Source organism: Dermacentor albipictus, chromosome 1 (assembly GCF_038994185.2).
Source record: "Dermacentor albipictus isolate Rhodes 1998 colony chromosome 1, USDA_Dalb.pri_finalv2, whole genome shotgun sequence".
NCBI classification, from domain to species: domain Eukaryota; kingdom Metazoa; phylum Arthropoda; class Arachnida; order Ixodida; family Ixodidae; genus Dermacentor; species Dermacentor albipictus.
Window position 1 is genome coordinate 57,537,288 of NC_091821.1, and position 15,108 is coordinate 57,552,395.

Here is a 15,108-nt window from a genome sequence, read left to right on the forward strand (position 1 = left end):
AACAAGAGGAAAGACGGTTTCGAGGATGGCTAAATCAGCCATAAATATGAAGTAAACTTAGTGAGGTACTGAATCGTCCTTCCGAAAGAGAGAACTCAACTAACACTCCATCTCCATCCTTATATATATATATATATATATATATATATATATATATATATATATATATATATATATATATATATATATATATATATCTTCCTCCACTGCTAACGTTAACTAAATGATTAGGGCACACAAAAATGCTTGTTTAAGCTCAGTCTGCTTTCCGCTAGCGCTTGTGTTTCGTATTCTTCAAGTTATTTATCCTACAGTGCATTTTTGTCTGTCTTCTTTGTGCCGTAACAGTGACATATGCAATTCATTTTTGTGCAAGTTGTATTGTCTCCCGCGGATGATTTGCAGTTGCCTCACTCAGGTCTATTTCGAAGGTCGGCCTATTCGCGTTCGACGCAAAACTGCCGGCATTGTTTTCAGTGACTCAAGAACTACTCTCCTCAAGTCGCAACATAAACATGCCAGGCTGTTTCTGCCGTCTCGTCCGAAACAATGAAGCTGGCTCGCTTTACACTCTGCAGCTCATAGAAGTTAACGTCGCAGTGACCAGAGTGTCTGCCTGCAAAGTAAGTTTGGGTCACGTTCATGTACACTTATATATTTCTTTTTAGTTCCTGCTCTAACGAATCTCGTCGACTGTTGCGCTTTAGCGAGGTCTCCTGCTCCTCTTAGCGATACGCAAAGAGAGATAAGTAGATAGAGATAACGAAACACTTGAAGCTTAACTAGCGTTCATCTGCTCGGCTACATTACACACGTCCAGGGTGAGAGAAGCGCGAAAGAAAGAGTGAGAGCAGATGTAAAACTTCAGGGGCTTAATTCACAAAGCTCTTCGTTCTTAAATGCTCTTCGATACTTACTGGTCGCCTTCGCGTTATAGTGTTCAGCATCAGGATTTGCTGAGAATCGCTCTTACGTACAACCCTAGCCCAAGAGGTTCTCGTGAATACAGCCACAAGTTCATCACGCCTACTGGACGAGTCGTAGCATATCTGTGGTAGCACGCTGAACACCATTACTTTCAAGGCTAGTGACCTTGAGGGTAAATAAATAAATAAATAATAAATAAATGTGCTGCGCAAGCTCTCGTGTGTCTTTGTAGGCAGATGAGGTGTGAAACCAATTAACCTTTCACAGAGCCTAAGGATTTTTTAGTCTAGCAATATGCAAATGCTCCGTTCAAAAAGAGACACATCAATAAATAGGACTTCCATATACTTTTGCACACCAGAAACCTTGCATAGCATTCGTCATACTTAGTAAATGTATCAGAAATTAAGCTTTGTGTTGTGATGAGGAAGAGCTTTGTTTCAAGAGGCGTAAGACAGGATGCGTACACAGTCAGACGCCTTTTTCACCAAGAACCACTGTACAGAGACTTCTTTTAATCATTTTATGGGAGGATGGGGCAAGAGTGTTTATGGTGTCAGTAGTGTTCTGGATCGGAGTTCATGAAGGTTTTCATTTGTATTTGCTGTTTGCCATTGGTCGGTAACCTTCACTAATATTATGTGCTGCGTTAATATTGGCTAGAATTTGCTATTCCGAACAATTCCAGCATAAGAGCTTTTTTTTTCTTTAATGCGGGCCCTGATATTTTGGAATTTATAGGAATTTATGTCATGTCGAATATTAGTGTATTTTGTGACATTTGTGTATGTTTATGATAACAGTGTATTTCTTATCTCCGACAGATATCGTGTTTAACAGGAAGCTTTAACTCGGGCCCAACACTTATCCCGCCTCTTTAAATACATGTAAAACGCAGAAACACTTTTCTGAGCTAACCACTGGGCAGATATTGACGAAATCGGTTGCATTTGCGAGAGAAAGTTCAATTCTAGTGATTGCAGCAAGCGGAATTTCGATTTAGGGCCTGAATGTTTTTAAAAAATTTGCAAATGCTGGTAAGCTTGAAAAAAATAGCACGTAGTTTACATATTTGTGGCTCTGCACATACATAGATATCACAGTTCTGTGAACTGTATCCACTAGAGCATTCAAAACGAACAACTTTGAAACGTTAATTTATGTTTTGCGTGGATTTGTTACGTTGTCTACAAGTGTTTTGCAAAAGTTCTACTCGCATAATAATGATAAGCTTGAGAGCCATGGGTAATACATCCATTTTTCCGCTTTAGTTGTACTATTAGATACAGTTGACAGAATTTTTATAATATTTTTCATTGCTGACTCAGAGTCGCAACCTTTATAGTCTCATTTTCTGGAAATTTGCGATTTTAACAAGTTTTAATGAACATTGACGGCCTAATTAGAAAATGTACTACGAACAGTCACTTTACTTTCACTTTTTGCTTTTAAATGCAACAAACCTAATCAAATTTCCTGCAGTGGTTGCCGAGAAAAACAATTGCCATTTTCCCATGTATTTAGAATAGGAGCCCTCGCCGAGCTAATGATTCCTCTTAGCAGTGGCTCAATGAAGGGAATGATGAAACAATGTAATGGGGGAAAAAGAACTCAATATCATTTTATATCGTTGAACAGGACTATTTTTCAACAATTGTAAAATATAAGAAAACACCGCTGAGTCGCGCAAGGCTTGTTTTATTCGAATTTCTTGTGAATCGTATCAACGCACAAAAAAAAATTGTTATAAGAGTCCCAGCTAACTGCCTTGTGCAACACGATTCGGTTGTTCTATTAGAATAAATGAACATACAATCCGTCATGCGATAATATTGAATCTTTTCGTAGCTATTGAATCCATTTAGCTGCTCAAAAATAATGTCGTTGCTTCAGTTTCGGAACCTTGCTCTCTGAGCTTGTGTTTTGTGAAGAGCGCGATCTGCGTCAATCGCATTTGGTTTTTCGACAAAACTAAACCACGGCAAGGAATCGGCGGAGCACGCACACGGCCCAACACAATGCGCGCAAGTGCAAGCAAGTGAGTGACCGATACGGCAGAACTATGGTTCTCATATAAGTGGTTAGAGGGTGCGAACCGTTTCAGACTGAGTGAATGTCAAGAAAGGTTGCTGACAACTACGGTAGTCAGTGAGACCGCGCTTTTTCTCATTCCTACTTTCCTCTTCTTTCTTTCATCTTCCTGTGCAGCGCGTTCAATGCGGAACTTTCGCATGGGATGTCCCCAGCAGAATTCTCAATAAGTGCAAAATTATGTTGACAACGATGACTTGTGAGTAAACATTGAAATCAGTCATGCGTGACAATCTTGGCACGTTCTTCACTCTGGCATTAAGAGTTTTAACCCAGCACATACTCTTGGCACCTTCGATCGTATAATTTATTCGCATATTGATATTTCATCACTAAATCATTCACAAGTTCGCATGCCTTAAACCGAGTACACTTCTGCTGACAACCATATGCATATTCAAGCACAAAATATTTCACTCCTTCCTGACGAAACCTCTTCCCTTTATGTTACCCTGCGCACCCCGTTACGAAGTCATTCTACTATTCCTGCACTACAAGAGCTATGCATCTACCATGGGACAAGCCGGAACACCCAATGAAAAGGAAATGCCTGCAAAAGCAAAGAGCAAAGATGCTGAGGTATGTTCCGGTGCTTTCTAACGAGATAATGCTTCAATATAGCACGTGCTCAAAAGCAACGTAGTATTTTTTTTAGAAAAACGTGGCACTCGAACTAGACTACTCTCGTCGAACAATGCGGGAACGCTTCTGTCAAAGTTCCTTGTAAGTGCCGAGCATAAACGTCTGCGTTGCAGCTGCGAGCCACTGTTTGAGCTAAACAAGCTATTGCCATTATTCGCGATTTCAGACTAGAATAAACATTTTAATTTAACAGCACGTTCTAAATTAGAATGTGTAACAGCACCTTCTGGGTAGCCGACTTGGCTCAGTCCTGGTTAACCTCCCTGCCTTTCATTTATCATTTGTTCTGTCTCTCACAGCTGTTCTGGTGAGGGTGTTTTCAGACTTAGCGCTCGTCTTTGCAGACAATTGTATGGCTTCACTCACCCACGTAGTACATATATCATAATACGATTACAACTGAACCTCGATAAGTTCTTGTACTGTGCAACTGACCGTTGTCACCAAGAACAGTGCAACTGCTTGCAGACTCTCCCATCCCCGACAAAATGGGCTTTTGTGTCGCCTTCCTGCGCTCTGTCTTTAAGATTTACTGCAGTGCAGCGAACGGCATAGTGCATCCCGCGCCTGTATACGGACGGAGCAGGGAAAACACATCGCACTTTACTTTTTCCCGGCGCGCAGGAGCCGCACTCACCTTCACTGATGAGACGCAGGATGTGCTCATAAGGATCAACAGAGACACACAGGAAAGAGAGTTGATTCATCGTTTCGTTGTTGAATATAATCTTGGCTCGTGCGATTTCCCGACGAACTTTAGAAGCAAGATGAACACAACTCACAGGGTTCGCTTGCCGATGCAACATTGGCTATTAAACTGGACGATAGATTCCATCCAAAACATCGAATTCCAGCAATGTCGACAACATCTGTTCTACTTATTAACTACTTATCTTTGACTTGAGCAGCGCACAAAAGACAAGGCACAGAAAGGTGCGTCGCCGGCTCTCTTTCGGTCCTTCAATTCATGTTCGCCGCTGAAGTCAAATATCATGTCGAATTAGAGTCTTCGTAATTCGAACGTGTCCATATCAGTGCTTCAGCGCACGCACCAGCGTTACCAGTGCTGCAACGACATTTTGAAACAGTAGGCAGAAGAGATGGACACCGGCAATTAAGGCTCTTAGCAGCAGCGAGCTGGAAACAGGCAGGCAGTGAAACGTCTTTCTCGAATGTATAATCCCACAGCCTGTGAGCTGCAAGTGTCATGTTATAAGCTGATTCCACCCGTCTATCCGCGCAACACACACGCAGCAGCACTTCTTCTTGTCCTTAATTTTGAGGTTCATGCACTTGCAAAGCTTGGCTGTGGAAGGCTGTATAACTCGTGAAAGCTTCGCACAGAAGAAGAAAAAAAAAACATTCCGCGATAAAGCGAACGTGAGTTCACTGGCTCTGTTTCGGCACTGCACGGATGTTTATTCGCAGTGTCGCTCATTACGTTCGTTTAGTGACCAAGCAGAATGATTGGCGTCCCTTCCTGACTCATTGAGGTTATTGTGAAACTTGGAACCTCAGGAGCGGTAGTGAAAGACTAAACATTTCGCCGCGGGTTGACGGGCAGATTCATCAAAAATAGGGGTGTTTGAGTAGTAAAATTTTAAATAAAGTGGAATACGAATATTCGAGATACACTACCACCGACTATCGAGACAAGTATTGAATACATCGTCATTTCTAAAGCAAACTGAAATATGAATCTTGCGTAGAATTCGTATGGCAAAAAAAAAAGAAAACAGGCTTGTACGTGTATACACTGACACATGCATGCAATACCGTTCATATTTAGACGTCCGGACAACTGACGAGCTTGCAAATGATAACGGCTTTCGACTATTTGGACAACAGGGAAATGATCTTAATGAAGCAAGGGCCCGGATTGTTACCAGATTCACGTAGATTGTTGCCATCGCTGAAGTAGAGAAATGTGTCTGCAGCCCAGCACATTGACTTAAATGCAGGGAAAAATTGTAAGACTGGACAAATGAAAAATTGGTGGTGCATCCAGCCTTCGGATATGATTGGCTAACGTTAATGCGATCAGCAATTTTTCTTTGGTGAGTGTGTAATTGGTGATGATATGCTTTAAACGTTATGATGGTTATTCGCATGATCATTGTATCTCTATGTGCTATATCTATGCCATCCGTCAATCCCGAAACATTTCGCTTCCATTAACACACGCACGAAATGGCAATCTCGCTGCCAACCGCAATGCCGGAAAAAAATATTCGAAAGAAATGAATATTCGACAACTTAGCATAGTACATTCTCGAACTGAATACGCGTCGAATAGCAGGGGCTATGCGATCCGTATTCAAACTTTACAATATTAGCGCACCCCCATTCCCAAATATCCAGAATTTCAGCATATGGTAATGTGAGCGTTTTGATTGCACACATACAGTCGCGAGAAAACTCCAGAGACCACGGCACCAGCAAAAAAAAACTAATTTATTTTAAAACAGCCGTGCAACGTGAAATTACCTTAATACATGGCGTTGAGTAAGCAGACGCACGTAGGCAGTGCCACTAGATTTCAGCCTTTATGCCAAGGCTGCGAGGGAAAAAAGATTTACCGCTTTTTCTGGTCCCCAAACTTTTGCACTGCACTTTACATCACGAACAAATTTTCATTGAGCCTGTGGCTTTATGAACTGCGGCTCGAAGAAAGTTGGAACGGTTTGTCCATAGACAAACTGTTCCAAAGGTTTTGAGTGGCGTTTTTGCCTTCCAAACCAAAGTAACGCAGTGCACTCACACCTATTTTTTCGTGCTGTCCTCGAAGAGCCACAGTATTAATATAAAATTGACGCATCGTATAACGAAGCTGAGGAAAATCTTCCAGATTGGCGGCTCTAATTTGACTCATTTTCCTTTGTGGAGGTGACGCAACCTCTAGAAGGATAAGTGGCGACCGGTGCCATCGTCCACCGACTGTTGTGGACGTGGCTCACTGATAACTAGAAGAGCTGGCTCAGTTCGTTTAGGGGTGTGGCCCAGATAGCCCACGTGCAAGGGAATGTGGGCAGATGTGATAGTACCTACTAAAGTGTGAGCTCGGGGATGATCTCAGTAAGTTTGCATCGCGCTAGGACGCTCCCCGAAGACCTTACGGAAGGGACTGCCTGACCTCAATGCATAGGCTAGAAGAGTACTCGCTCATGCTCACTCACCAATATTGTCTCAGGCTTCTGAGGAATAAGCTTTGGTGATCGGATACGGACGCTCCGTATATCATCATTGAGGACTAGACAGGGAGTGTGTTCATTTCTTTCTATACCCTGATAGCGAAGGACCTATTCCAAGAGCACCCGGAGGCTGGCGCCTGAAGGCATGTGAGCGCTTAAATGAGCGCGAAGGTGACAGTGCAAGTAATATAGTATGACATGACGGAGCGCGTATATATAGGCTGTCGGACCGTATGATCAACGCGTCGCTTGCCTGTATGGGCTTGCACATGACGTCCCAAATAGCCTACGTTTCGGCGTCCTCAGTGGTTGACGTGGCTAATAAGAATCTCTGAATGAATAAGGTGGACCCACTACTGCCCTAAACGTCTACTCCGGTGCACGGGTGGCATTTACACCGTACGTGGTGTGCAGCGTTCTAGTGACTCAGGTTGCATGGGCCTGTCGGCGGCTGTGGTGATCATGTTTCTGCACATTAGAACGACAGCAGTCCACGGGATCAAAAAAATTAACCCGATTGGTGGTGGGAAAGATTGAAAAGGCAGAAGGTAACTTATTTAATGCCCAAGGTGTGCGCAATCATGTGGTCCTGCGTCGACGTCGTTGATGCTACGCGTGGTGATACGTTTGAATATTTTCTTCAAGTGAATTATGTAGTGCTGCCGCCTCTACGTCACTGATTGATCCATCATCGTCATGATGATGGATGATGATGATTCGTTGGCATCCCCTCTGAAATGGGCAGTGACAAATAGTCAGGTAGCCTGCTTGAGTAACTCGGGTATGCTATACATGATTTTCATTCTAGTATTTTGTATAAATCTCATTAACCTTTTATTTATACGTCAAAACTTATCTGTCTCCCTTGAACCGACCCATGTCTGTAAGATATTCTATCGTATCAATCTATTCCCTCCTTTGTTCCCCCAATATTCTAAACGTACTTTGCTTATCTCGACTGCTGGCCGGTTGATCCGTCCATCCACTTTTAATCCAAATGCTTCAGGAAGGTGTACGTTATCTACAGGTCTCACTGGGTTAACCCCTTCGCATTCCATTAGGATGTGTTGAGGGGTCTCCGGATTTTTGCGGCAGCATACACATGCCTAATCTAATTGCGAATATTTGCTGCGGTATCTTTTTGTCCTTAGGCAACCAGTTCGAGCCTAAAATAGCAAGGCACTTCCTTTCGTGTTATCATGTAACTTCTCCTTTATAATTTCTTTCTTCTCATTCTTGTAAATCTCCATGGTCTTTTTTGTTTGCATTCTTTGCATTTAATTCACTGTATCCGTTTCTCTCACTTTCATTCTTATTACTGCTGGTCGTCTATTTACACATTCACTTACCCTGTACTTGGTTGACAACTTTCTTGACCACTTCCTGCATTCTGTGTCACGCTTTTCTGGTATGCATACTTGTGCACTTTAGCCGCCCTTTTATATTGATTCATATGTTCCTAGGACTTTCTTGAAAACTAATTTTGCTCTGTGCTTCTCTGACTTCAAACGAGGCCCAACCCATGTGACCCTGCACTGCCTCATTTGTGGTTTCGTCGTGGGCTCCCAAAGCCAACCAGCCTACGATATTTGGTCAAGTTCCAGCCCGGACAAGATATCCGATTTTATGGCAAAGAATTACATCTGCGAACGTTGACGCTGGTACCATTACTCCCCTTTCCAGAGTCCATGCACCACCTCATATTTATGTGGTGCCAAAGTGATCTATGTTTCATTATTTCAGTCTTCCGCTTCCCCCTGTTTTTCAGTTTCTCTTGGTGGGTGCTTGAGTAAGTCTTTCCTTCGTTTATGTGTACGCCGACGTATTTACATTGCTTGACTGTGGGTATGACTTGCTGTTGCAGTGACACCACGTAATTACTCGTCTCTTCATTAAAGATCATAATTCCCAATTTCTCTGTACTCAACTTAAAGCCTAGATTTGTCACTCTATTGCAACACATATTCGCAAGTGTATGTAAGTCTCTTGAATTGTCCACTAGTAGCCCCATGTCGTCGGCACACATCAGTCCGGGGACCTCCTACTACTCCATTTGTCTATTACGCATGTATGAGAAATCAACACCCAATTCACTGTTTTCCAGTGGTCTTTGTGTGCCCTTAACAATAAAGCGTGAACAACAATGAAGACAGAGGAGATCCTTGCTTCAGTCGTTGCTGAATTTCCACCACTCCATTCCATTTTCGACCTTCCCATACAATTCGTACTCAGTTGTCTCTGTATATTTTCCTCAGCAGCTCCCCGAAATCGTCATCTATGTCTTCGTGCTTGAGAGGGAGGGAGCGCACGTAATAGAATACACAGCTCCACTTACTGACATTTCCAGAGAGTGACCTGCAGCTACGCGTGCTGCATACGCGTGGGGGTCAAGCGAGAGCATAGTAATTACGCGAAAGTAAACGATGGCTTCAGCTCCTTTTCGGAACATTTCGTCTTTCAGTCACAATTTAAGCTTAACGACTGACATCATCCTTTGCACAATCTGGTTCATTTGTGTTATTTGTGTTATTAGACGCTTCATACACCCTGTCGTGTTCCAGCGGAATACCATGGAGCGCTGACGCAGCGTCGATTGGATTTTGTTAGCTTATTTAGGAGAAAGGTTCCCTCGACGTTTCTGTGATGTTTAGAAAAACAAAGCGTTCAGGTCCCCTAGAATGCGTAGTCGCATGAGATGTCGCAGTGGGTAATGTCATTGCTGTTTGTTCGTTTCTCTTTTCCTTCTTTGTCAGGGCGGACGCGCCACAAAGGAAGAAATTTGCTACGCTAACGTGGGCTGCTTCTCTCGACACGACCGACTGACACATCCATTTAATTTCCCAAGCAACCCAAACCTTTTCATGCCCTTTTTTCACCTATATTCAAGAAAAAAACGGCACATTCCGACAGTTTTCCAGCTGAAGCCAAAAGGAAATTATCGGTATCTGGTGGAGTTTGGCAAAGAGAAACCATTATTTATTTTGATACATGGCTGGCTGGAGTCTGCATACGCTCCGTGGGCACAGTCCATCAAAGACGCACTCCTTAGAGAGGTAAGCAGATCTTGCAGTACTCATAAAACCGCGCATGTGAGCATCTTAGTTGACAGAAATAAAATACCAGCATTGCAGCAGTTTATGTGCTAATAAAGATGTAAAATCTCCAGAAATTTTAAGGCATGAAAAACAAGCATGATTAAAACATGTTTTTCTTACCGGAAATTTTGGAAACATAAAAAGAATATCCAAAACTATTTAACGTGGAGAGGTAAGAATGCCTTCCCATCAGAGTTAATGCCAGGCGATGTTACCACTGCTTGTGGCGAATTGTTGATATTGTGTAACAAATATACTACGTTTCATTCTCTCAGGAGCCCTTCGTAGTAATTGTCATTACCGACGATGAAATCAGTTATTTTGTTCTGCTATGGAGGGAAGGCTAGCACGCTACGTGTTAGCATTTATTTCGGCTACAGTCTGTTTGCTACACGGCAAAATTTATGTTGCTGGTTAACCACGGTGAAAGCTAGGGCACGCATCTGAGCGCATAAGAGGTACGGAACTGTATAAAAGGGGCAGCAGTAAGTAGATTTTTTGCGCCAGCCGATTAAGACCAGTTTAAAATGGCAGTCTTTAAAACCCTATTATCGTTCATTTTACAGAAAAACAAGGTAGTTTTTAATTTTAAAAATGCAGGCCAAGCTTCCATTTTTTTTTATATGAAATTTAGTGAATTAAGGCTCCAAATGTTGATTTATATAGAGTGCAACAATTCCAGTTATGCAGCCAGACAGCCAGCTAACGGAAGACGAGAGCATAAATCTTAGTTCGGGGCTGCACGACTCCCAGAGGGACCAAAGCGAACTTCTCTTGGAGTCACACTGACCACAATTGGGAGAAAACTGCGAAAATGCAGTTTATATTCGGAGCCATCGTACTTGTTCCTATCCTCAGCACGTTTTGTTACAGCAGGCGGTTATGTTCAATCACTGAAAATTGGAGGTGGCTCCTGATCAGAGACATCAAACGGAACGTCTGCGACCGAAGGAAGAGGCCAGTCTCAAATCATTGTTAGCTATATTTCTGCATTTTTTGTTATCGGGGTGTTTTATAAAACAAAATTAGGGGCCCCTTCCAATGCATTCTTCAAGCTCCGTCCAACACTGGTGCGCGATGAGCTCTATAGTGTTACTTGGAGCCGCAGACTTCCGGCATCACCGAGAAGGTGTCGCGAAATGCAAACACAGTCGTGTACTTAGGTTTATGTGACCGTTAAAGAACCTCAGGTGGCAAAAAATATTCTGGAGCCGTCCACTACGGCGTTTCTCATCGCCCCAGTGTAGCTTTTGAACGCTAAAACCCGTGAATCAATCGCATGCGCTTTTGGTCGCGCGTCCTTCTGATCAGCTCCTGAACAAAAATCCCACACCAGCACTTTTCTTTTACTGTGCTTGACGCAGTCAACGGTCCACGACGGCTATCGTGTTAGGAGACAAAATTGTCGCTATTCTCATTATATATATATATATATATATATATATATATATATATATATATATATATATATATATATATATATATATATATATAAACCCGCTCACAGTCCGTCTGTTGCGCAGCCCTGGTCTATTGAATCACATTATTTGTTTGGAGCATGAAGTGACTCAGCTTCATAGAAGAGTTCGCGAGCGGTCCCTCACGAGCAGACGAATGTGTCGCACGAAACGAAGTAACATTTTGGAAACTAAACGCTGCAACCTGCAAGTGCAAAGCTAAACGTACTTATCGAAAAACTTGCATGCTGATGAAACGTGCTCACAAGCTATCCCTGGCACCGGTGGGGTACACACCGCAGACCCGCGCCCTTCCTACAAACTCCTAGTTAACGTGTTGGTTAACGTCTAGTTAACCAACACATTTTTCTCAAGCATTATCAAAATCTTGCTCTATAAAGCGTCTAAACTCGAGTTGTGGGTGGATCCAGAAAGCCCGCCATTTGGAGGCAGAGCATATAGTCAAGGGTCTCAAATTATTGAACTGAAGCATCATCAACGCCTTTTAATTCAGGATGTGCGGCCAGAAAGTCAGCCATCGGAAGAATGTAAAGCAGAAAGACTTGCAGGAAAATTGAGAGACAAGGGAAAGAACGAAATTATGCGGAGGCATTTCTTGATAGAATTGGAAGAAAAGACAGGAAAGACAAAATCTGTTCTTTTACAGAGAACCTGCTATTGTCATAATTATTTCAAATTGTAGAAGAGGGAAATAGCAGCTAGGAAAGGGTGCACTGTCAGGCCAAGGAACGCAAGCGCAGCGTAGCTATTGCAGAATGATGCACAGCTTTTGCAGGTGCTCAGCTCATGCGCACCTTCGAAATCGGGTGAGCGCAAGGGCAAGTTCTGGTCTGCGCGCTGGCCCACATGTCCCTAGACAGACTACGAAAACTTGTCATTTGAATCCACTTTTTCTAATTAATGTAAATAGTATTCCAGGATTGTCGTTCTTTATTTCATCTGTCGAAGGGCGGATCCTGTTTCCCGCTACAGGTGACGCTTGTCGTAGGTGCCCCTCCGAGCAACAAACAATGGCAACGCAGCACACCGCCTAACCTCAAAAATATTGCACAAATCGAATTAAACGACGTGTTGCATGAACGTTGATCCTTAAATAGTGACAACAACCTCAATTCCCCACGAATGTTTTGCAACAATCCACTTCATTTTAGTAAGCAAACTTGAACCCTTTCATGTTTCTTTTTTTCTTCGCTTTATACGCACAGGCAAAGTAAGCAAAATTATTCTTTACGTTTGTCTGAGCCCTCGCATCTCTACGTGCGAATGATGGAGCAACGCTTAAATAGTTCCAGCTAGTGAACTTACGACTGTGGATGAGGATTTACTAACCGTGTACTCAAACCCTTTTACAAGCAAGAACAGGTGACCTATAATGTAAAACTATTCTAGCCTATTTTACATTCAAATCTCCTGATGTCTAATTTACGTAAACGCTAGCACAGGCATCGGGCGTTCGCCCACAGCGTTGTTCCAACCGACCAAACAAATGCAATCCTCGTTTATGAGAGGTCACCTTTGCTTTCAAAACAAATCACATTGCCTATCTTGACAAGTTTTCGTATTGAATTGGCTGACAAGAGGCCCGAAGAGCACGCAGAACTGGAGACGGAGTTCGGTGGGGCCCAGTTAGCGCAGTGAAAGTAGATAAGGAGATGGTGCCGGTATGTGTAATTGGCCTGCTAGCTTCCCCTGGCTTAACTTGCTGTGCCTGGTATAAAATCGCGGTGGCGTGCAATGAAAGTTAAAAAATACCGCTAAACCGAATGCTTAGCAAGAAGAGTTGGCAGAGCCTTATTGTTTACGTGACGAAAGTGTTCGACGGCGTTATAATCTCACGCGAAAATTCTTATTATACGCAAAGGAATTCGTTCTCCCAGGCAGCTCCGCGTAGCGCAGCGCCACAACAATCGGTTGGCGGCCATCATTTATTCATTTCGGAACGGGGCAGTCTCCGGCCATTCCGAAAAAAAAAAATCAGTTTTGTTCGTCATATTAATGCATCTTTAATGCGTACACGTCCTCTGGCGTGGTGAGTTTTCGCAGTTTTGTGCCGTCGCGTGACATACAGGCGAAGTGGGCCCAGCCCGAAAACCTTTGACAAATAGAAGAGAACAAATGCAATAATAATAATAATAATAATAATAATAATAATAATAATAATAATAATGGTGATGATGCTGATGATGCTGATGATGATGCTGATGATGATGATGTTTAGAATCGGAAATAATTACTTTTATTTTCTAAAAAAGATTACTAAGTTGTTAAATGGGAAGAAATGGGCAAATGGGGAAAGAAACGGACTAAGGGACCAAAGGTTTCGGTTTCGTAGGGTCGTTTTAGAAAACGTAGAAAACGTAGGCTGATTTTGCACGGCTTCACTGTTGTCAGCTTTCGCCATGGCTGCGACCCCGATTGCTGTGATGAAAAGGGCAATGATGTTCTCCTTGACATGCAACTAAAAGTTACCATTGTGATCTTGAATACATGTAATTGCAATAGCAATACTAGAAGGCCATGGCTCCAAGCATGGAAGATAGAGAGCAGAAATACGACGATATTAGGCAGTGTCAGAGAGCAAACGGGTATAGACGATATTCTAATTGACATCAAGATACACGAATGGAGCTGAGCAGATCATGTAATGCACCGGTTAGATAACCGTTGCACCATTAGGGTTACAGAATGGGTACCAAGAGAAGGAAAGCACAGTCGAGGACGGCCGAAGACTAGGCGCGCGGAGCGATGAAATTAGGAAATTTGCGGGTGCTAGTTGGAATCGGTTGGCGCAGGACAGGGGCAATTGGAAATCGTAGGGAGAGGCCTTTGTCCTGCAGTGGACACAAAAGAAGAAGAAGAAGAAGAAGAAGAAGAAGAAGAAGAAGAAGGAGGAGATGATGATGATTATTATTCTTATTATTATTAATATTATTATTAGGCAGTGAGCCTTATTTGAATCTTTTTGAGTTCTTAAAGTCAGCTGCGTATTTTTGGTGTTTCTGAAGTAAAAGATGGCGCAGGGAATTTCGTAATTTTTTAGGAGGTTCACACAGAATCTGCGATCTGTCACCTTGTGCTCCTCCTTAGATTCATCACGCTGCTTTTGGGGCACGAATCATAGGAGCGCAGCGGGCAAGCGCGATAATGCAATGTGCGACATGCAGTACATGCAGGCTGTTTTTATATATATACAATATAAAATGTTTTATTTAAAAAACAATGACCTTGAGACAAATGTCGTCTTCGCATACGGGCTCTACGGTGAGGCACTTTGCGTTGCATAAGTGCCACTGAAAAGACTCGTTAACAAAGATTTGTGAATTAAAGTTTATTAGTGACTTAGAGGCAGTTGTATAAAAAGCGAAATTGAAGGCAGTCACACTTTAATAGTCTATCGTTTTTTAAGATCTTGAAAATCACATCTAATACGAGATATTTATCATCAAATTTCAACAGTAAATCGATGCAATATCGAAACCGAGCGCCGGGGGAGCACAGAAAAGAAAGCCCCGCTATCATATCAGAGCTGACGGCAAGTGCGAGAAAGTTTGATCGTCTCGGCCAGTCGTGGCACCTACTGAGGTGGCATGCTTTGCCTGGCAAGCATGTGCCGCTGTCTGTCGAGTCAGGATTTGCTGCGTCATGCTATCATTCAAACTTCGCCCCACACTTCTTTGCGGGGCG

General features: G+C 42.8%; 1 protein-coding gene across 3 annotated transcripts in view; it reads left to right on the forward strand.

Moving 5' to 3' along the window:
- Positions 1-487: 487 nt before the first annotated feature.
- Positions 488-15,108, forward strand: part of LOC135899365 (endothelial lipase-like) — a 49,765-nt gene continuing 35,144 nt past the window's right edge. For 2 of the 3 annotated variants that reach the window (XM_065428621.1, XM_065428622.1), the window contains exons 1-4: positions 488-623; positions 3,136-3,217; positions 3,491-3,597; positions 9,605-9,904. In XM_065428621.1, the coding sequence (XP_065284693.1) occupies positions 516-623; positions 3,136-3,217; positions 3,491-3,597; positions 9,605-9,904 (597 nt within the window). In that variant the 5' untranslated portion in view covers positions 488-515. The remainder of the gene's footprint in view (positions 624-3,135; positions 3,218-3,490; positions 3,598-9,604; positions 9,905-15,108) is intronic. The other variant, XM_065428623.1, reaches the window with a different exon arrangement.